The following is a 21,625-nucleotide window of genomic DNA, read 5'->3' as shown; positions in this document are numbered from 1 at the left end:
CCTTTGTTGACAAAGTAATGTCTCTGCTTTTGAATATGCTGTCTAGGTTGGTCAAGCTTTCCTTCCAAGGAGCAAGTGTCTTTTAATTTCATGGCTGCAGTCACCATCTGCAGTGATTTTGGAGCTCCAAAAAATAAAGTCTGTCACTGTTTCCACTTTTTCCCCATCTTTTTGCCATGGAGTGATTGGAAAATATGCCATGATCTTAATTTTCTGAATGTTGAGCTTTAAGCCAACTTTTCCACTCTCCTCTTTCACTTTCATCAAGAGGCTCTTTAGCTCTTCTTCTTCACTTTCTGCCAGATTTTTAGTGAAATAAAATTCCCTCACTATTAAAGGATACATTCTTGCCTCTTCCACTGAACATGAACTATTGACTTCATTAATTCTGGCTACCAAAACTCTTAGTACTTTTATAATTCCTTAATTCAGACTCACAAAGCTAAAAAATTGAAACACTTGAAATTCTTTTCTTGCAAAATCTTCTGCAACCTCTATGACAGTTAGAGCTGTTTATTATGGTGTAATTCTAACTTCCCCAGGCAGTGGGGCTTTGCTTGCTTTTATTCAGTTACTTTTCAATGTTCTAATGCAGTTCACTGTCGCTGATTGGTTCCAATTTTCATCTTAAGTTTTCATTTCTTAATTTTATCATATTACTCCTAGTAATTACTTTCACATATCATTGCTCTTTCTTACTTATAAAATCAAACTTTTCCCTCTTTAATAAGAACACATTTCATATTCCTCTGGATAAGTTATCATCTTCCCCATCAATCATTTTCTAGCCAGCTCTACATATTTGGAACATTTTAATTGTTTCTCATTAATCACTTCTAGTATTCATTAAATCACACTAATATATTCCTCCTCTGGAACTATGCAACCATCATAAATAGATACATACCAAAAACAGCATTTAGCCAAGTTGTTCTAATACTCACTTCTTCATGGACTCTAAGAAGATCCTAAAATTCTGTTTTCCTACATAATAAAAGTGACTCATAGGACCTCTCCTTGATCCAGTTATTATATTGCATCATGATCCATGTGTTTCATCACTGAAATGGGATGGTAATAATGATATTGATACCAATATTTAAATAAAAAATGGAACTACAATTGTGCAAAATATGGCCAAGTCCTGGAATTTTATGAAAAAAAGCATATTCTGTTATTTGGTTATTTTGAAATTTTACTTTTGTATTGGGGTATAGTCAATTTTGTGATGGTTTCAGGTGAACAGCAAAACAATTCAGTTATACTTATACATGTATCCATTCTCTTGCAATCCCCTTCCTACCCAGGTTGCCACATAACATTGAGTGGAGTTCCTTGTGTTATACAGTAGGAACTTGTTAGTTATCCATTTTAAATATAGCAGTGTGTATTGTACATAACTTTGACAAACTCCCTAATTATCCCTTCCCTCTTGGAAACCATGTTTGTTCTCTAACTCTATGAGTCTCTCTCTGTTTTGTAGGTTGATTTGTGCCATTTCATTTTAGATTCCACATATAAGGTATGTCATACAATATTTCTCCTTCCCTGTCTGAGTTACTTCACTCAGAATGAAACTCTCTAGGTCCATCCATGTTCCTGTAAATTACATCATTTCATTCTTTTCAATGGCTGAGTAATATTCCATTGTATATATGTACTATAACTTCTTTATCCATTCCTCTATCTGTTGGGGGCCAGAGTGAGGTACTCCGCCCACGGCAAAGGTCATGAGGAAGGAGGCTCGATCCTCTATCAGTGGATATTTAGGTTGTTTCTATGTCTTGACTATTATAAACAGTGCTGCAATGAAAATTGGGGTGCATGTATCTTTTCAGATCATGTTTTCCTCCACATATATGCCTAGAAGTGGGATTGCAGGGTCTTATGGTAGCTCTACTTTGAGTTTTTTTTAAGTTGTGCATCTGGTCCCATCACTTCATGGGAAATAGATGGGGAAACAGTGGAAACAGTGTTAAACTATTTTTTCGGGCTCGAAAATCACTGCAGATGGTGACTGCAGCCATGAAATTAAAAGATGTTTACTCCTTGGAAGAAAAGTTATGACCAACCTAGACAGCATATTGAAAAGCAGAGACATTACTTTACCAACAAAGGTCCGTCTAGTCAAGGCTATGGTTTTTCCAGTAGTCACATATGGATGCGAGAGTTGGACTGTGAAGAAAGCTGAGCACCAAAGAATTGATGCTTTTGAGCTGTGGTGTTGGAGAAGACTCTTGAGAATCCAACGGACTGCAAGGAGATGCAACCAGTCCATTCTAGAGGAGATCATCCCTGGGTGTTCTTTGGAAGGAATGATGCTAAAGCTGAAACTCCAGTACTTTGGCCACCTCACGTGAAGAGTTGACTCATTGGAAAAGACTCTGATGCTGGGAGAGATTGGGGGCAGGAGGAGAAAGGGACAATAGAAGATGAGATGGCTGGATGGCATTACCTACTCGACGGACATGAGTTTGGGTGAACTCCGGGAGCTGGTGATGGACAGGGAGGCCTGGCGTGCTGCGATTCATGGGATCGAAAAGAGTTGGACATGACTGAGCGACTGAACTGTTGTGGATAGCTCAACTTATCAGGCTGTTTCAACAAATCATTAATTTCCAACTAGTATACTAAATAGTATTACAGTGCTGAGTGCTCAGTCTTTTCAGTTGTGTCTGACTGTTTGTGACCTCATGGACTGTAGCCCCCAGGCTCCTCTCTCCTTAGGATTTCCCAGGCAAGAATACTGGAGTGGGTTGCCACACCCTACTCTACAGGATCTTCCCAGACCAAGGTATGGAACCTGAATCTCCTGTATTACAGGCAGATTCTTTACCACTGAGCCACTTCTGCTGCTGCTGTTGCTAAGTTGCTTCAGTCGTGTCTGACTCTGTGCAACCCCATAGACAGCAGCCCAACAGGCTCCCCCATCCCTGGGATTCTCCAGGCAAGAATACTGGAGTGGGTTGCCATTTCCTTCTCCAATGCTTGAAAGTGAAAAGTGAAAGTGAAGTCGCTCAGTCGTGTCTGACTCCTAGTGACCCCATGGAGTGCAGCCCACCAGGCTCCTCCATCCATGGGATTTTCCAGGCAAGAGTACTGGAGTGGGGTGCCATTGCCTTCTCCTGGGGAAGCCCAAATAATATTACTGGAATAGTGGGGGGAGAGGGTGTGATGATTTGGAAGAATGGCATTGAAACATGTATAATATCATATATGAAACGAATCACCAGTCCAGGTCAATGCAGGATACAGGATGCTTGGGGCTGGTGCACTGGGATGACCCAGAGGGATGGTACGGGGAGGGATGTGGGAGGGGGGTTCAGGATGGGGAACACGTGCACACCTGTGGCGGATTCATGTTGATGTATGGCAAAACCAATACAATATTGTAATTGGCCTCCAATTAAAATACATTTAAATTTTTTAAAAAGTGTTAATTAATGTCAAAGTAGTTTCAATGAATCTATCACTCCATAGCCATGCCTATGGATGAAGAATCAGAACTAAAGTTGCCACAAAGCAGTCCTCTGTCAAAGCTATTTTAAATACAGTGGTAGATTTCACTGAATTGAACTTTCGTCTCTTCAGTTTCTGGCTGAACATGAGGACCACTTTCAAGACACTTAAATCTTATAAGAATAAAAATAATAGCTTGATTTTTAAATACAATCTCTAAGTAATGTTTTATTTCAATAGTTCATTAGTATTAGAAACCAATTTCTTATTATGTATGAAGTGTATGCATTTGTAGTAAGTTGGTATACCATATTTCTATTGCACTTCGTGGCTCACAGGCTCATAACTTCACAATCTGATGGCAAAGAACATCCTGATTATTATTCTGTCACTCAATGCAAGACGAAGAAATGATACAGAAAAATTCAGTAAATACAATCCACTAACAATTTAAAAATGTGATTATTTTGAATGGGTGTAGTATGGAGAAGGAAATGGCAACCCACTCCAGTGTTCTTGCCTGGAGAATCCCAGGGACGGGGGGAGCCTGGTGGGCTGCCGTCTATGGGGTTGCACAGAGTTGGACATGACTGAAGCGACTTAGCAGCAGCAGCAGTATGGTTTTAGTTGGAAACACTTCCTATTTTTTCTCAGGGTTAATTTAAACTTAAACAAATACTTTTATAACTTTTTATGTTACTCTCACTATCCACCTCTGATTCTTTATTAAATAAAATGGTATAAATGATATATAGTATAAAATTAAAGGGGAAGTAGATTGCCAAAAGCCATGAATGACAGTTCATGTTGTGCTCTGCTTAGTGGCTCAGTCGTGTCCAGCTCTGCTACCCATGGACTGTAACCTGCCAGGTTCCTCTATCCATAGGATTTCCCAGGCAGGAAAACTGGAGTGGGTTGCCATTTCCTCCTCCAGGAGATCTTCCCAACCCAGAGATCCAACCCAAGTCTCCCACATTGCAGGAAGACTCTGCCATCTGAGGCACCAGGGTGTCTATGCATGCGATACCAAAGGGGAGGAGGGAGGAGGAGGGATAAATTAGGAAGATGGCATTAATATATACACACTACTATGTATAACTAGATAACCAACAAGAACCTACTTTATAGCACAGGCAGCTATACGCAATATTTTGTAATATCCTCTGAGGGAAAAATCCACAGAAGATAGACAGATAGATAGATTGATCGATCTATCTATCTAACTGTCTATAGAAATCACTGTGCTGTACACCTGAAACTAATCTGACATTGTAAATCAGCTATGCTTCAATGAGAAAATATTGGTATCATTCACAAAAGTATACATAGGATGTGCTATTCTTTATGTGATTATAGGTAATTTAGATAACGTGAAATAAAGGAAGGCAGTAAGATAAGCTCATGGAGTTTTCTGGAAAGTGTAGTTAACACTCAGTGCAAATAGATGAAGAAAGAAAGAAAAGAAGAAATGCAGGTATTGAAGTATCACTGTGCTTATTAGCCAGGCACAACTTAGAGCACTATTTTACTTCATTTATCTCTCGTAACAATCACTTTGTAGAACATTAAAATTAAGAAAACTGAAGATTAGAGATTTGTGATAATGTCATACATCTCTTACATGGCAAGACCAAAATTTATTTTTCATCAAACAGTAAAAATGGTATTTTCCACCATCCTTCACTGACTTAAAAAACCAAGTTAAAATTTTAGGCTTAAAATAATAGGCATTGCTTTTGCAATTAAGTGTACTTGAAGAAGGCGATAGCACCCCACTCCAGTACTCTTGCCTGGAAAATCCTATGGAGGGAGGAGCCTGGAAGGCTGCAGTCCATGGGGTCACTGAGGGTTGGACACGACTGAGCGACTTCACTTTCACTTTTCACTTTCACACATTGGAGAAGGAAATGGCAACCCACTCCAGTGTTCTTGCCTGGAGAATCCCAGGGACGGGGGAGCCTGGTGGGCTGCCGTCTATGGGGTCGCACAGGGTCGGACACGACTGAAGCGACTTAGCAGCATACTTGAAGAAGAAAAGTGGTACTACAGATACTGTTTGCCGAAAGTCATGAAAGAAAATTGGGCTAGAGCCTTGAGTTAAAACAAACAAACCAAAAAATGGAATAACTTCTATAAAGAAGGCCAATTGACATAGGGACCACAAGAACTGAATCTTAGACAGGCTACTACAAAGCATACCCCTGGCTACAGAGGCTTATGTCACAGGAAAGAATGCATCAACTTGCATTCATCCCTATCTTTTTCCCCTTTCCACCTAGTCAGGGTCCATTAAACAAGGAATGAAAGTTATCAAAGTGTATTTACAACGTACTGCACCATGGACCAGTGAATTCAACTTGGCAATTTTCTGATGAAGGCACGATATAGAAAGAATGTGCGGATGCTCCTGCAAACTGATTTATAGAGCAGGGCTGATTTTGATCTTTGGGAAGATTAGCTGTTCTGCCTTGCTGGCTCAAGTGAGCTGCCTTTGAGATTAAATAAGGAACAAGTTCGAAAGGACTGTTTTATCTATTTCCTGCCATCTGTATGAGTGCCTCTTGAAGGTTAAAATCCAGAGTTATATGGCTTAATTTTCAAATTGCAATAGTTTGTAACATTATATATGGATTATCCATTTTAGAGTTATTCCATTGAGATATGGAATTGAGATTATTCCATTGAGATATGGAATAACTCTAAAATGGATAATCCTAATCTGAAGGATTAAGAAATTAAATAAATGCACACCTTGGAGTTTAGAGGAAATACCAGAGAAGGCGATGGCACCCCACTCCAGTACTCTTGCCTAGAAAATCCCATGGACGGAGGAGCCTGGTGGGCTGCAGTCCATGGGGTCGCTAAGAGCCAGACACGACTGAACTACTTCACTTTTACTTTTCACTTTCATGCATTGGATAAGGAAATGGCAACCCACTCCAGAATTCTTGCCTGAAGAATCCCATGGATGGGGGAGCCTGATGGGCTGCTGTCTCTGGGGTCGCACAGAGTCGGACACGACTGAAGCGACTTTTCAGCAGCATAGACTATATTAAAAAAATAAATTCAGGAAAAAAAGTGAAAGATAATTTGGACTCATTAAATATCAAGGTTATTTTTAGTATTAACATTACCACTTAACACAATTACAACACTTACCTTGAAAATACCTATTGTGTATGTGCATGTGTGTATGTAATATCGAATAGAGAGTGTTAATTACATATAGGTGCACACTCACGCACACATATGATTTTGGCTTCATTTTTCACAAGGAACTTAAAATTAATTGAGGCCATGAAGGGTGGTAAGATCCCCATTGTTCTTACTCGCACAATATATACTTGTATTTTATATTATGTGTGTATTCACACCATCCACCACTTCCCTCACATTTTGTAAAGATAATAAAGCTTCCTACTTTATATAGACAGTAGTTCTCAATTGGCAAGGATCCTCTGTTTCCCATTCCCCCGCATATATTCCAGCTAGATCACTACAAACTTATCTGCAAACATTAACTTCTCCCTCCTATTTGATTCTGTCAAAGAAAGAGGCATATTACCATAAATTCTTTCTTTCCATCTACAATCAATATCTCAAACAGGGTCATCTCTACCTCAGAGGATCTTTCTAATTCAATTACCCTCTCTTTAGTATCCTCAGTTTCTTATCTCTTGACTTTTTATCCATCTGCTATAAACACACTTTCCATCTCCCAACTTACAATTAAAATCTTCATTTTATGATGTTCTCATTTATTTGCCTCCCTGGCTTTACTACAAAGCTTCTTAAAGAGGATGGTGTGTTTAAACTTTTTTCTTCCATTTCTTTGCCTCCCATATATAGTCTCTACACTACAATAAATTTGTTGTTCTCTTCATTGTAGCAGATGTTTCCTTCATGTTTTCTTTCAACTAGGTAATACAAGTAACTTTTGAGATTCTAAACAGACAAACTCCTGAGCCAAATTTTCCATCATCAATTTCTGTTGTTTTATTCGGTAAGCCATGTCTGACTTTTTTTGCAACCCCATGGATAGCAGCCTGCCAGGCTCCTCTGTTCATCTGATTTTCTAAGCAAGAAAACTGGAGTGGGTTGCCATTTCCTTCAACAGGGAATCTTCCTGACACAGGCATCGAACCACATCTCCTGCTTTGGCAGGTGGATTCTTTACCACTGAGCCACCAGGAAAGCCCACACAACATTCTAGTTAGGTTTAAAGGAATAGTAAAGGTGTGCCTGTGTGCTCAGTCGCTCAGTTGTGTCCGACTCTGAATCTTTACAACCAATGGACTGTACCCCACCAGGCTCCTCTGTCCATGGAATTTTCCAGGCAAGAATACTGGAGTGGGTTGCTATTTTCTACTGCAGGGGATCTTCTGAACCTGAAGATCATACCTGAGTCTCCTGCGACTCCTGCATTGACAGGTAGACTCTTTACCACTCAACCACCAGGGAAGCTCCATAATGGGTGTACCAGCTCAATAAAGATTTGGGAATAAGTTCTTAAAACCCTTCCTGACACAGAGGAAACACTCAACAAATGTGACATTACTATCTATTGTGATGAAAATGAGATGCTGATGGTGAGCTGAATTAACTTTTATAATCTTAAATGGTTTCATAGATCTAGAATCCTTCATATTTTTAATGACTATATTGCTTCTATTCAGCCTCCTTTGGGAATTTTCACTGAAAAAATTCTCTTTTTATTTTGATATTTTCTTCAAAGACTCTCTTTCCTGCCTTCTGCTTGTTTCTTAAAAGCTAGTGTTCCCTAGGGTTTAGGATTCATCTTTCAGAAAGAATTATTCATCCACTTACCTGTATTCATTTGAGTGAAGAAGCCATCCAACGAATGAAAAGCAGACATTCCTTGTTTCATTTTTCAGTGTATAGTATTGTGTTGGCCAAAAAGTCCATGTGAGATTTTCTTAACATTTTATAGAAAGCCCCAAACAAAATTTTTTGGCCAATTCAATATATCCATTCATTATGCTAGTGCTTATTGAATGCCTATTCAGTGTCAGAAAACATGCTAGACATTGGGAATGCAGCAACAAATTAAAAAAATAATCTCATTCTCTTGTAGCTTATATTAAAATTTCATTAGAAATAGAGACATCAAATGAGACCTTGTCACTTCCTGCTTAGATAGCTCCAGTGGCTTTCCATTGGGTAAAATATAACAATATTCTAAGTGTTTTCCTATGCACTAGCTTCTTCATTCTCTCTGCTCCAGAATCAAGGATGTTATTTAGGTTCTCACTGTGCCACATTCAACCCCACTCAGGTTCTCATTATGTTTTCTTTCCTCTTCCTTTAATTCTCTCATCTAATTACCTCAAAATGCCAACATCTGCTGGATCATGGAAAAAGCAAGAGAGTTCCAGAAAAACATCTATTTCTGCTTTATTGACTATGCCAAAGCCTTTGACTGTGTGGATCACAATAAACTGTGGAAAATTCTGAAAGAGATGGGAATACCAGACCACCTGACCTGCCTCTTGAGAAATCTGTATGCAGGTCAGGAAGCAATAGTTAGAACTGGACATGGAACAACAGACTTGTTCCAAATAGGAAGAGGAGTTCTTCAAGGGTGTATATTGTCACCCTGCTTATATAAGTTCTATGCAGCATTCCGTCCCAGAAATGCTGGGCTGGAAGAAGCACAAGCTGGAATCAAGATTGCCAGGAGAAATATCAATAACCTCAGATATGCAGATGACACCACCCTTATGGCAGAAAGTGAAGAGGAACGAAAAAGCCTCTTGATGAAAGTGAAAGTGGAGCGTGAAAAAGTTGGCTTAAAGCTCAACATTCAGAAAACAAAGATCATGGCATCTGGTCCCATCACTACATGGGAAATAGATGGGGAAACAGTGGAAACAGTGTCAGGCTTTATTTTGGGGCTCCAAAATCACTGCAGATGATGATTGCAGCCATGAAATTAAAAGACCCTTACTCCTGGGAAGGAAAGTTATGACCAATCTAGATAGCATATTCAAAAGCAGAGACATTACTTTGCCAACAAAGTTCTGTCTAGTCAAGGCTATGTTTTTTCCAGTGGTCATGTATGGATGTGAGAGTTGGACTGTGAAGAAGGCTGAGTGACGAAGAATTGATGCTTTTGAACTGTGGTGTTGGAGAAGACTCTTGAGAGTCCCTTGGACTGCAAGGAGATCCAACCAGTCCATTCTGAAGGAGATCAGCCCTGGGATTTCTTTGGAAGGAATGATGCTAAAGCTGAAACTCCAATACTTTGGCCACCTTATGCAAAGAGTTGACTCATTGGAAAAGACTCTGATGCTGGGAGGGATTGGGGGCAGGAGGAGAAGGGGACGACAGAGGATGAGATGGCTGGAAGGCATCACCGACTTGATGGACATGAGTTTGGGTAAACGGGAGTTCATGATGGACATGGAGGCCTGGCGTGCTGCAATTCATGGGGTCGCAACGAGTCAGACATGACTGAGCGACTGAACTGAACTGAAGTAGGTTTTAATTCTCTGTTCAACCACTGCTAACTAATCAGACAGGATTAAACACCCTATATTTTGCCTTCCCAATAGCACTGTTTAACTCTCTGTCATAGATCTCTTTTATTATCCATCTAAGAATGCATGTGATACTTGATTGGTGTCTCTCCACTTCCATAGGTGGGAAGCTCTAAGCAGGCTGAGAATGACTTTTGCTTTGCTCAGGCTTTCATGGCTCATGTAGAACACAATTACTGGCACATAAGAGACACTTAAAACTCAATATTTGTTAAAATAAAGATGTGGAAATTAACTCTTTTTATCAACACATTTTTTTATCCAAGTTTGGCAATTTCAGAAAGATTAAAATGAGAAGATATTTAGGTGAAGAATCAATATCATATATAGACCAGTGATGACTATTTTGTAAGTATTTGCACACTTTAAACTCTGCTTCTCAGGCCCCTTTTGTGACATACAAAAGACATATTAATCTTCAATTTTAAATCAATATAAAATTATGATTATTAGAAGAATAAATGAGATTTTACATAGTACAAATATAAATATATATACAAAACCAGACAGATATCTAGACAGATAGCTGGATAATATAATAAATGACAACTAGATTCAAATAGATAAATAGATGATTGATAGACTGACATATTGATTGATTCAGTTCACTATTACAGTGTGTGCGCTTAGTTGTTCAGCCGTGTCTGACTCTTTGTGACCCCATGGACTTTGACCTGTCAGGCTCCTTTGTTCATGGGGATTCTCTAGGCAAGAATACTGGAATGGGTTGCCATGCCCTCTTCCAGGGGATCTTCTCAATTCAGGGATAGAACCCAGGTCTCCCACAATGCAGGCAGATTCTTTACCGTTTGAGCCATCAGAATATAATTTTTCAGCCTTTGTTCTCAACATACTATACAGTAGAATCATCCAGAGTACTTGTTAAAAAGACTAATTCCCCACTCCCACTCCAGCCTTTCTGAATCAAAATATAATGAAGGTAAGGTCTAGGGACTTGCATGTTACAAGATTTTCAAGCTGAAATTGTTAAACATTTAAACACTGAGGCATACTTCTTTGGAAGTTACATTTAAATTCTCCTTTGATAATTGCCTGTGTTCTACTTCATTCTTACAAAGGCAAGAACATAGTGTTCTCTTAAAAGCAAAAGGCAATAGGTTTAGTCTGGTGACAAAGTCTTAGGAATAAAACAGAATGAGGGTAATGAGAAGTAAATGGCTTCACTAAAAGGTCCATGATCATCAAGCAGGAAAGTCTTATAATGCTACTTTGATTAGCATAACATAAAATAATGATATTAATAGAACTGGAATTCATGATAACTATGCTATCTGAAAATAAAAATAAGGGAATACATTCATAGTGTTTTCTACATCTGATCTTCCCACCATACTAAAACACTTAGGGCTTCCCTGGTGGCTCAGATAGTAAAGAATCTGCCTGCATGAAGATACCCTGGAGGAGGAAATGGCAACCCACTCCAGTATTCTGTACTGGAGAATCCCATGGATAGAGAAGCCCTGGTGGGCTATAGTCCATGGGGTCATGGAGTTGGATACAACTCAGCAACTAACACAAGAAATGATTTAAACAGTTAGACATAATCATAATTCAAATGTAATTACATATTAAAGAGGAAATACTTTGTCATTTTAATGACTTGAAAATATACATTATTAATATCTTGCCAAATTTGCTTTAATAGGAAAATGAGTGAATTGCCTAGCTCACTAACAGTACTTTTTTTTCACCTTTTTTAAGGAAAGGATCCCTTCTCTTGTCTCTTTGTCAGTGGAGATGGAGAATATGCCAACACCGTCACCATTAATGATGGAGTATGTCATGTCCGCATTTGAGCCAGTGTCTGCATCATTTGCCTTGATTTTTCCAACAGCTGAACCAACTTGAGCTGACTCAGGAACATACAGCTGATAGTGCTCTGAAAAAAATATTTTATATTAAAATTATTTGATATAATAATGGTCATAAAACAATAATCATTTCATAAAAAGACACTGAAATATTTAGGCCACACATCTATTAATGTTTACATCTATTTCAACAATGTTCACATTTCCCTATAGGCACTTATGACAGATATTAAGCATAATATACATGTTGTCACTAATTGTTTTATTGAGAAGTTAGAAACATCTATTACAGTGATTGACTGATTTATTATATAAAGCTTCAAATAACTATAAATAACAGAAACCTTTAATTAAAATGTAATTTTGTAAAAATTTCAACCAAGGTTACATTAATGAGATGTAATACTATACATAAATACAATTAGGCCATATAGATAGGTGAATGTTAAACATCTATAAAAATAACTTCTGAGTTAATAATTTTTTTAGTTTTGGTATGATACTTCATTTTTTTGGTTAGTGCATCTGTAAGTGTGTGGAGTATTCTAATTTTCTTCTGGTAAAATTGCATGTTTTAAAGTGCTATATGTTGTTGTTGTTCAGTCATTAAGTCGTGTTCAACTCTTTACAACTCCATGGACTACAGCGTGCCAGGCTTCCCTGTCCTTCAGTATCTCCCAGAGATTGCTCAAGTTCATGTCCATTGAATTGGTGATGACTTCCAACCATCTCATTCTCTGTCAATCGTTCTCCTCCTGATTTCAATCTTTCCAAACATCAGGGTCTAATCCAATGTGTTGGCTCATTGCATCACATGGCCAAAGTATTGGTCCTCAGCTTCAGCATCAGTCCTTCCAATGAATATTCAGGGTTGATTTCATTTAGATTGACTGGTTTGATCTCTTTGATGTCCAACAGGCTCTCAAGAGTCTTTTCCAGCACCTACATGAAGATACTGAAAACTGACTTTTATATGTGTATTTGTACGTGTCTGTTTGTTATGCAACAAAGATTTTTCCCAGTTCTATAAATTTGTTTACACTATACTTGACTTCAAATATTATTTTTATAGTTCAACAGCCCTCACCAACATAACAGTTCATGAGTAGAGCACCTTCTGCGAAACATGATCCCCTGATCTTAATCATGTGCTTTGACCAGGATCTGTCAGATTGCTAAAGGCACCATAGTCCTCTTAACAAAGTTATTTGACCTGGGAAAAGCATGAGACCCACAATTTTATAGGACTCCACCATTCTTCTCACAGCTGATGAATGCAAGGATAGGCAGGTGATTCACAAGGAGATTCTATTCCCCAAAATGTTCAAACTGGAGCTCATCTCTCTTCGCTGTGATACACTGAAAGAAGCTTCTGACAATGCATGTGCTTCCAAAATTCATGTTGGAATAACTAATCTAAGGTCTGTAATAAATTTTTAGAATCCTTAAAAATGTTACAATATTCGGGAAAGTGAAAGTGTTAGTCATTCGGTTGTATCCGACTCTTTGCAACCCGTGGACTGTAGCCTGCCAGGCTCCTTTGTCCATGGGATTTTCCAGGCAAGAATACTGAAGTGGGAACCATTTCCTTCTCCAGGAGATCTTCCTGACCCAGGGATTGAACCTGAGTCTCCTGTTTTGCATACAGATTTTCTTTACCATCTGAGCTACCAGGGAAGCTCCAGGAAGTTACATATAAAATAGAACAGTGTTCTGATGAAAAACATATAGAAAAGTTGTAAAATAAATTAAAATCTATTGCCCAAAACTTTTTGAGATAGGCTAGGAAGTCAACTTCCTGGTTGCGAAAGACTGTAAGTTCCAGCTATACTATAACTTTCTATAATTCAATAAGCCACCTAAAGGATTTTTGACTAGTGAAAATTAGGGTGATGACACTTGTAAAAAAAAGTCTTTTTACACAGAAATAAATAAGTAAATCACATAATTATTATGATGGTATTATTACAAAGCACATCATTTTAACAAAGGAAGTTGAAAAAATAGTACCAGAGGGTCATAAAAGAGGCATGGCTCAGAAAACCTTTAGGCATACTCTTTCAAGAAGAAGCCTATCCTGGAAGAAGAAGATTCAGTGCAAAGAAAGAATGGATATTTGTTGCTAGACAGACCTTTGTTGACAAAGTAATATCTCTGCTTTTTAATATACTATCTAGATTGGTCATAACTTTTCTTCCAAGGAGCAAGTGTCTTTTAATTTCATGGCTGCAGTTACCATCTGCAGTGATATCAATGCCCTTAAGTAATTCCCTTTCCTCAAATGTTGGCTAAATATGGGGACTCACTTCTAATAAATTGAACATAGCAAAATTAATGAGGTATCACTTCCAAGATAAGGTTATGAAAGCGCTGTGGTTTCTTTCATGAGTACTATTTTTCAAGCTCCCTTAGATTGCTTCCCTGGGGGAAACTATCTATGATGTTGTATTGAAGCCCTATGGAGTGTACCATATGACAAGAGACTAAAAACTGGCAACAGTGATGTTAGGAAGCTGGAAGCAAAAACCATCCCTGCCTCCCCCAGGAAAGTTTCTGAATAAGATCACAACCCCTGCTGCCAAACATACTGGGATCTAATAAACCTGAAACTGAAGTACCCAGCTAAGTCAAACCTATATTCCTGATCTCCAGAAATCATGAGGTAATAAATATTGGTTGTTTAAGCTCCTCAATTGGATGATTTACAATACACCAATAGATCATTCATATACAGCAGCCTTGTAGTTGTCAGTGATTTGACAAATACAAGGGACCCTGTTCAGTTCTTTCCTTTCTGTGGTGCTTTGACTAATGTTTGGGGAAGTTAAAAGCAAAATTGAAACAAAAATCCAAACAAGCAAACAAAACATGATAAGCAGTTATTCTTGGAGCCAAGTTTTCAAATGCCTTTTAATCTCCCAATTTTATTTTGTAAAGAAATAAATTATTGCTGTTATATCCACTGCTCAAGGTGAAATACTTAAAATCAAATTCTCAGCTCGGCCTCCTAACAGTGGTCCCCAACCTTCTTAGCACCAGACACCCACGTCATGGAAAACAATTTTCCCATGGACTGGTGGTGGAGGTTGGTGTGGGGATTCAAGCACATTACACTTATTGAGCACTTGATTTCTAATGCTACTGCTAATCTGCCTGGAGGTACTGGTCCTCTGGCCAGAGGTTGGGGACCCCTGGGTTAGAGGATACCATGAAGTAGGTGCATGCTTAGTCATGTCTAACTCTTTGAAACCCCATGGACTATATTCTGCCAAGGTCTTCTTTCCATGGGATTCTTAGGCAAGAATACTGGAGTGGGTTGCCATTTCCTTCTCCAGAGGATCTTCCCAACCCAGGGACTGAACACATGCTGCCTGCTTCTCCTGCACTGCAGACAAATTCTTTACCACCGAGTCACCTTGGAAGCCCCTAGAAGACACCAGACGTTCAGTAATTACACTCTTTGCTTTTTTTTTTTTTTAACCAAACGGAGTTGAAAATTTCTTTCTACATAAAAACATACACATGGACTTTTATACCATCTTTATTTATCACAGATAAAACCTGGAAATCATCATTTATTTTTGCTTTTATTGCCTATGTTTTGTGCCATATTCATGAAATTTTTGCCAAGACCAATATCAAGAATCCTTTTCCCTCTGAGTTCAATGGATGTAAAATTTCAATTATACTCTCTCTTGTGTGTGCTCAGTCATGTACAATTATTTGGGACCAGATGAATTGTATCCCATGATGTTCCTCTGTCCATAGGATTATCCCAGCAAGAATACTGGAGTGGGTTGTCATTTCCCACTTCAGGGGATCTTCCTGAGGATTGAACCCATGTCTGCTGCATTTTCTGGTGGATTCTTTACCACTGAGCCACCTGGGAAGCTGACTCAATTATATCAGATGATTTAATAATTCTAGAGACCTGCTGTATGACATGGTGCCTACAGTTAACACTGTAGTGTTGTGGTCTTCAAAATATGGGACTACAGCAAACTAAAGGAGTTCTGCATAGCAAAGCAGATAATCAACCAAATTAAAAGGCAATGCAGAGGATGCATGGAAATATTTGCAAACTTGCAAAACATATAAATAACTCCTACAACTCAAGCAAAACAAAACAGAAACAATAACGATTTTAAAAATGCACAAATGATTTGAGCAGACATTTCTCCAAAAAAAGACATAAAAATAGGCAACAGTTATATGAAACTATGCTCAACATCATTATTTATCAGGGAAACGCAAATTAACACTCTAGTGAGAGATAACCTCAAAACCTGTTAGTCTGGCTATTGTTGGCAAAATAGAAAATAAAAAGTGTTGGCATAGTTTTGGAGAAATTGAAATCCTTGGACACTCTTGGTGGGAAAGTAAATGGTGTAGCAGCTACATAAAAGAGTATGGAGTTCCTTGAAAAGAGTAAATATAGAACTACAACATGATCCAGAAATCCTACTTCAGGGTACATACTCCAAGGAATTGAAATTACAATCTCCAAGAGATGTCTGTGTCCTTATGGTATCTGCAGCACTATTCACAATGGCCAAGATAAAAGAAACAACCCATGTCTATTTTATTCATCACATCAGATCAGTTGCTCAGTCGTGTCCGACTCTTTGCAACCCCATGAATTGCAGCACCCCAGGCCTGCCTGTCCATCACCAACTCCTGGAGTTCACTGAAACTCACGTCCATCGAGTCAGTGATGCCATCCAGCCATCTCATCCTCTGTCGCCCCCTTCTCCTCCTGCCCCCAATCCCTCCCAGCATCAGAGTCTTTTCCAATGAGTCAACTCTTCGCATGAGGTGGCCAAAGTACTGGAGTTTCAGCTTTAGCATCATTCCTTCCAAAGAAATCCCAGGGCTGATCTCCTTCAGAATGGACTGGTTGGATCTCCTTGCAGTCCAAGAGACTCTCAAGAGTCTTCTCCAACACCACAGTTCAAAAGCATCAATTCTTCAGAGCTCAGCCTTCTTCACAGTCCAACTCTCACATCCATACATGACCACAGGAAAAACCATAGTCTTGACTAGACGAACCTTTGTTGGCAAAGTAATGTCTCTGCTTTTGAATATGCTATCTAAGTTGGTCATAACCTTCCTTCCAAGGAGTAAGCGTCTTTTAACAAAAATAATGAATAAATTGTCCAATAAGATAAAAATATCAGCAATTTGGGAAACAGAACTATTGAATGTATAGTGGGTATGTGTATGTATATGAAATTATAGTGAGATAATTATAGAATTAATAGAAGAAAAAATTTAAAATAAAACAGATATTATGATAAATGGATATGAACTCAATGAACTTTTGAAGTCGCTGACAACAAAGATCACTAAGAATATAAAAATAAAGTTACTAGGATTTAAATGATTTCAAGGAAACCAAGGTCTTTGGGATCCAGATGCTTTTAGAGTAGAAATCATATTCTAAAAAGAGCCCAGGGCACTTAATGCTCAAATATTTTATTAATAGTTCTGTTAAACATAAATATTCACACGTTCCTTTGAAATTTTAATCCTAAATATATTTTTTATGCTTTATCACATTTTAAGATACTATGATTAACCTTGGGAAGAAATATCTAAAATTATCCTAAAATAACAAAAGATTTTAGAGAAAACTTTACACACTAGTTATAACAAAATCATGCAATGATCAATTATGAAGACATACAGCATGCAGAGTCCCCTTTAAGAATTCTGACAACTGAGGGTCAACAGTCCCAAAATAATCAGGTTATTATCATCTTTGAATAATAATGATAATACATGAATTTTCATTTGCCTGTTATTTTATGAAAATTGGAATTCTCTTTAGGAATAAAAACACCTTGGAGAATCTTTAAAGGACATAGTTCAAATGTATTTAGAAATCTTTGACCTGTGGTCTAAAGTTTTGGCTTTCCTATTCGTGATATAATTCAATCACATGGAAAGAGTCAGTTTATGATTTAGAAAGAAATGCACTCTTATTTAAATAAGATTAGCAAAGGTCAAAACTCTCAGAATCTTGGTACACACGGTAAATGATCTCTTGCCTTTCTGTGTTATTTTTACTCGGTAATTGCTCTCTCTGGGAAAAAGAAAAAAGATTTTATCTTGGATAATTTTACAGTACAGTCTAATAAGCATTTCTGTAGTTGCCAAAAAACTCCCTCAGTGTACTCTGCTTGAGTTCACAGAAAGGTTGTACATTGTAGGAGTGTTATTCAACTTTCAAGAGGAGGAAGGTGGACTAAAAAAATACATTGAGATTTTATTTCTCACAGACACATATAAACACACACACACAAACATATCATATAGATTGTGTTTTTTTACTATCTTCATGTATATATTAGCTTGAGAGAGAGATCATGTATTCATTTTACAGAAATAAATTTTATAATTGGGTTCATAAGGAAAAACACAAATTTAAAACAACAGACTTCGTTCTTCATTTTCCCTGTTAAAATTAAGGAGGGAGGTTTCTTTCTCCCCCAGTTTCCTTTCTTTTCTCAGAGCATTTACAAGAGAAAACTTGTCATGTGTATGACTATATATGTAAAATATTTATATATATATTGCATAGTTAGAAAATATTTACTTTAAAATATCATAATGTCATAGATACAATCATAGATCTAGTTGATATAACAAAGGGATTGATTAAAAATATATTTTATAGAATAGGTTATGCATTAAAAAATAAAATCCCAATAGTTTAACATATTTTTTAAAATGAAGAAATTTATTTTACACATTTTTTGGTATATAAAACAGTCTACTTGTTCTTTACCTGTAGCCTGGCTTTTGTAAAAAATAGTCATATTTAATAATTGTGCTGTTCCAGTACACTCATAATTAATAACTTGGTTGTCATATACACAAGCTACAACAGAACAGCCCTGGTTATTGTTTTGATAGTCATCAGTTCTGAATTGTGTAGCAATAAAGAATCACTAAAAAAAAAAAAAAAACTTTCATAGCAAAGCAAATGTTTGTTTTGTTTAAGGCTGAAGGATTTAATGACTTGCAAAAATGTGATGCAAAAACTGTCCCAAACTAACCAGAGTGTCCATATTTTCACCACTACATGTTGTGAGGAGATGAGCTACAGTTGATGAAAATTACAACCAGACAGCCTACTTAATGCTGTGAGGTAAGCTCTTTTCCTGTATCCATAATTTTTGTATGTATTTTGGTCTTTATAATACACAAATATCACCAGGATATGTTTAAATCTGGGTGGTGTTTTAGTATTAAAACATGTTGAGTTGCTTTAATGTGAGTTTCTTTTTTCCCAGTCCTAAAATTTTTCTTTCCAAACAGTTATTTTCTGTTGTTGTTTTTGAAGGGATGTTTACATTCATAGATTTTTCTCTCTGTCCTCTCTTGCAAATAAAATACTATTGTGCTTATTGCATAAAGATTTTTCTCTTTTTTTCTCATTTTTATATAATTGTTTTCATATGATTATTGGTTCTTTTGATTTGCATTGCTTTCTTTTTTTACTTTACAATATTGTATTGGTTTTGCCATACATCATGGGAACACGTGATTTGTATTGCTTTCAAGTCTGATCTTCACTGAGCATTTTCAATTTTCTAGAACTCCTAATTTACTTCCTACATCTTCTTTTACACATCGTCAGGGTGCTGAACAAAAATTTATTTATATCAGAAACTTCAAGCCTTCCTTACTTATTATATTGAAACTATTTCTGTTTCTATTTTGTTAAAAATGATGATTAGCTTTCAAACAAGAAAACTTGTTACCTATGCTTGGTTTATCTTCAGATCTCTGGACATCTGTAATATCACCTTCTCTTTTATTATAGTAATTGTACATACTCCTAACTGTTATGATTTTGTAATACAAAAAGATTTTTAAAATCTTCTAATATCATCTATTATATATAATTATGAGTATTATGTTTTAAAAAATACAAAGCAATTTATATTTTCCCTATGTTTATATCTTTTGAGTAAAGAAATATAATGCTTATGTAGTAATATTGATCAATCACTTTGTGTTTAATATCTTTCTCTTTTAATCTTCCCCTTTTCTAATGCCATAAAATAACCTAATATTTTCCTTTAAAGTATAAATAACGTATGTTTTTAATCACTTTGGTAAACCTTTAAGATGTTGAGTTATCTACTTTTACAAGGATGACCTCTGGTGCCTGTGCCTTTCATTATCTGATGTGTATTTTATCTGCAACTCCAACTTGGACATATACCAAGTCCTGGGGTACACATTTTATGGCTTCCTAAGGGCTTCACAAAGTCCACTAGATTTACTTTTCAAACCGAGCGGACGTTGATATCTGTTTTATCAACTCCCCTTCAATTATTTTCCTTTAAAAGTTCTTGATTATTTATGAATATGTACCCTTTCACTTGACATTTTGGATCAGTCTAGATTATTGACTCATGCACTAAATGTCACTTACCTTGTGCCAGCATAATTTCAGGTACTGTGCATATGTGCTAAGTCACTTCAGTTGTCTGACTCTTTGCGATGCCATGGACTGTAGCCTGCCAGGCTCCTCTGTCCATGGGTACTCCAGACAAGAAAACTGGAGTGGGTTGTCATGCCCTCCTCCAGGGATCTTCCTGAACCAGGGACTGAACCCACATCCCTTAGGTCTCAGTTCTTTACCACTAGTACCACCTGGGAAGTCCCAGTTTCAAGTACTAAGTATACAGTAAACAAAACAGACCAAAATCCTTATCCTTTTGGAGTGCACATTCTTATGGGCAAGATATATGATAAAACTTTACAGTATATTATGAAGTGATAATGCTAAAGATAACAGATTTTTATTATCTGTTTATATGTTGATTAATCACCAAAATATCTCAGACAACAGCAAATATTTAATTCTATCTTGCATAGGCTAAGAACTATGACTGAGTTATAACTGCTGGGTTAGGCTCAGTTCAAAGTGAATTTTCATTCCAGAATATGAGCTGAAAAGATAGTCATCAGGAAGGGCAAGATAAGGAACAAAGGATGAAACCACTGAAGGGCATTTAAGGTGCCGTGTGGCATGTCTATTCATATACAGCTGGCAAAACAGCCTTTGACACAAAGTTAAGTAGCAGGAGCATATACACCGTTTATAGGAAAACATAAGGGAGGGAAAGAAATAAATGATTGTGAAAAAATAATATAACCTGTACACAGTCTACTCTCTGGACTCAAATAACTCTTGTTTACTCTCTAGGGTCTAAGGGACTATGTGTTGCTTAGAGTTAAAAAACACTTACTAGTTCCCTGACCATTCCCAAATCTCTTTAAATGAAGTACCAGTCTTGATTTTAAGATCTTTTGATATAATCATATACAACATAGATTTTCTTGTTCCAGAGACCACTGAATTAGGACACATTATTTGCCCACCACAAATTCAACAAATAATTGGGGATAAAGGCAATGGCAACCCATTCCAGTGCTCTTGCCTGGAGGATCCCATGGGCGGAGGAGCCTGGTGGGCTGCAGTCCATGGGGTTGCTGAGGGTTGGACATGATTGAGCGACTTCATTTTCACTTTCCTGCATTGGAGAAGGAAATGGCAACCCACTCCAGTGTTCTTGCCTGGAGAATCCCAAGGACGGGGAAGCCTGGTGGGCTCCCGACTATGGGGTCGCACAGAGTTGGACAGGACTGAAGTGACTTAGCAGCAGCAAGGACAAAATTATTGAAATAAAAATCCCATTTAGATGGAAAAAAATGTTAGTGGCTCATACAGCAATTAAAAAATGATTCTATGCA

At 37.4% G+C, this 21,625-nt stretch overlaps 1 protein-coding gene across 7 annotated transcripts in view; it reads right to left on the bottom strand.

The window, feature by feature from the left end:
- Positions 1-21,625, bottom strand: part of CDH18 (cadherin 18) — a 1,273,978-nt gene that overhangs the window by 110,166 nt on the left and 1,142,187 nt on the right. For all 7 annotated transcript variants that reach the window (XM_070774814.1, XM_070774815.1, XM_070774813.1 and 4 more), the window contains one exon: positions 11,732-11,919. In XM_070774814.1, coding sequence (XP_070630915.1) covers positions 11,732-11,919 — 188 coding nt within the window. The remainder of the gene's footprint in view (positions 1-11,731; positions 11,920-21,625) is intronic.

Source organism: Bos indicus, chromosome 20, assembly GCF_029378745.1.
Source record: "Bos indicus isolate NIAB-ARS_2022 breed Sahiwal x Tharparkar chromosome 20, NIAB-ARS_B.indTharparkar_mat_pri_1.0, whole genome shotgun sequence".
Lineage (NCBI taxonomy): Eukaryota > Metazoa > Chordata > Mammalia > Artiodactyla > Bovidae > Bos > Bos indicus.
Note: the sequence above shows the minus strand (reverse complement) of the source record. Positions and strands in the feature narration are given on the sequence as shown.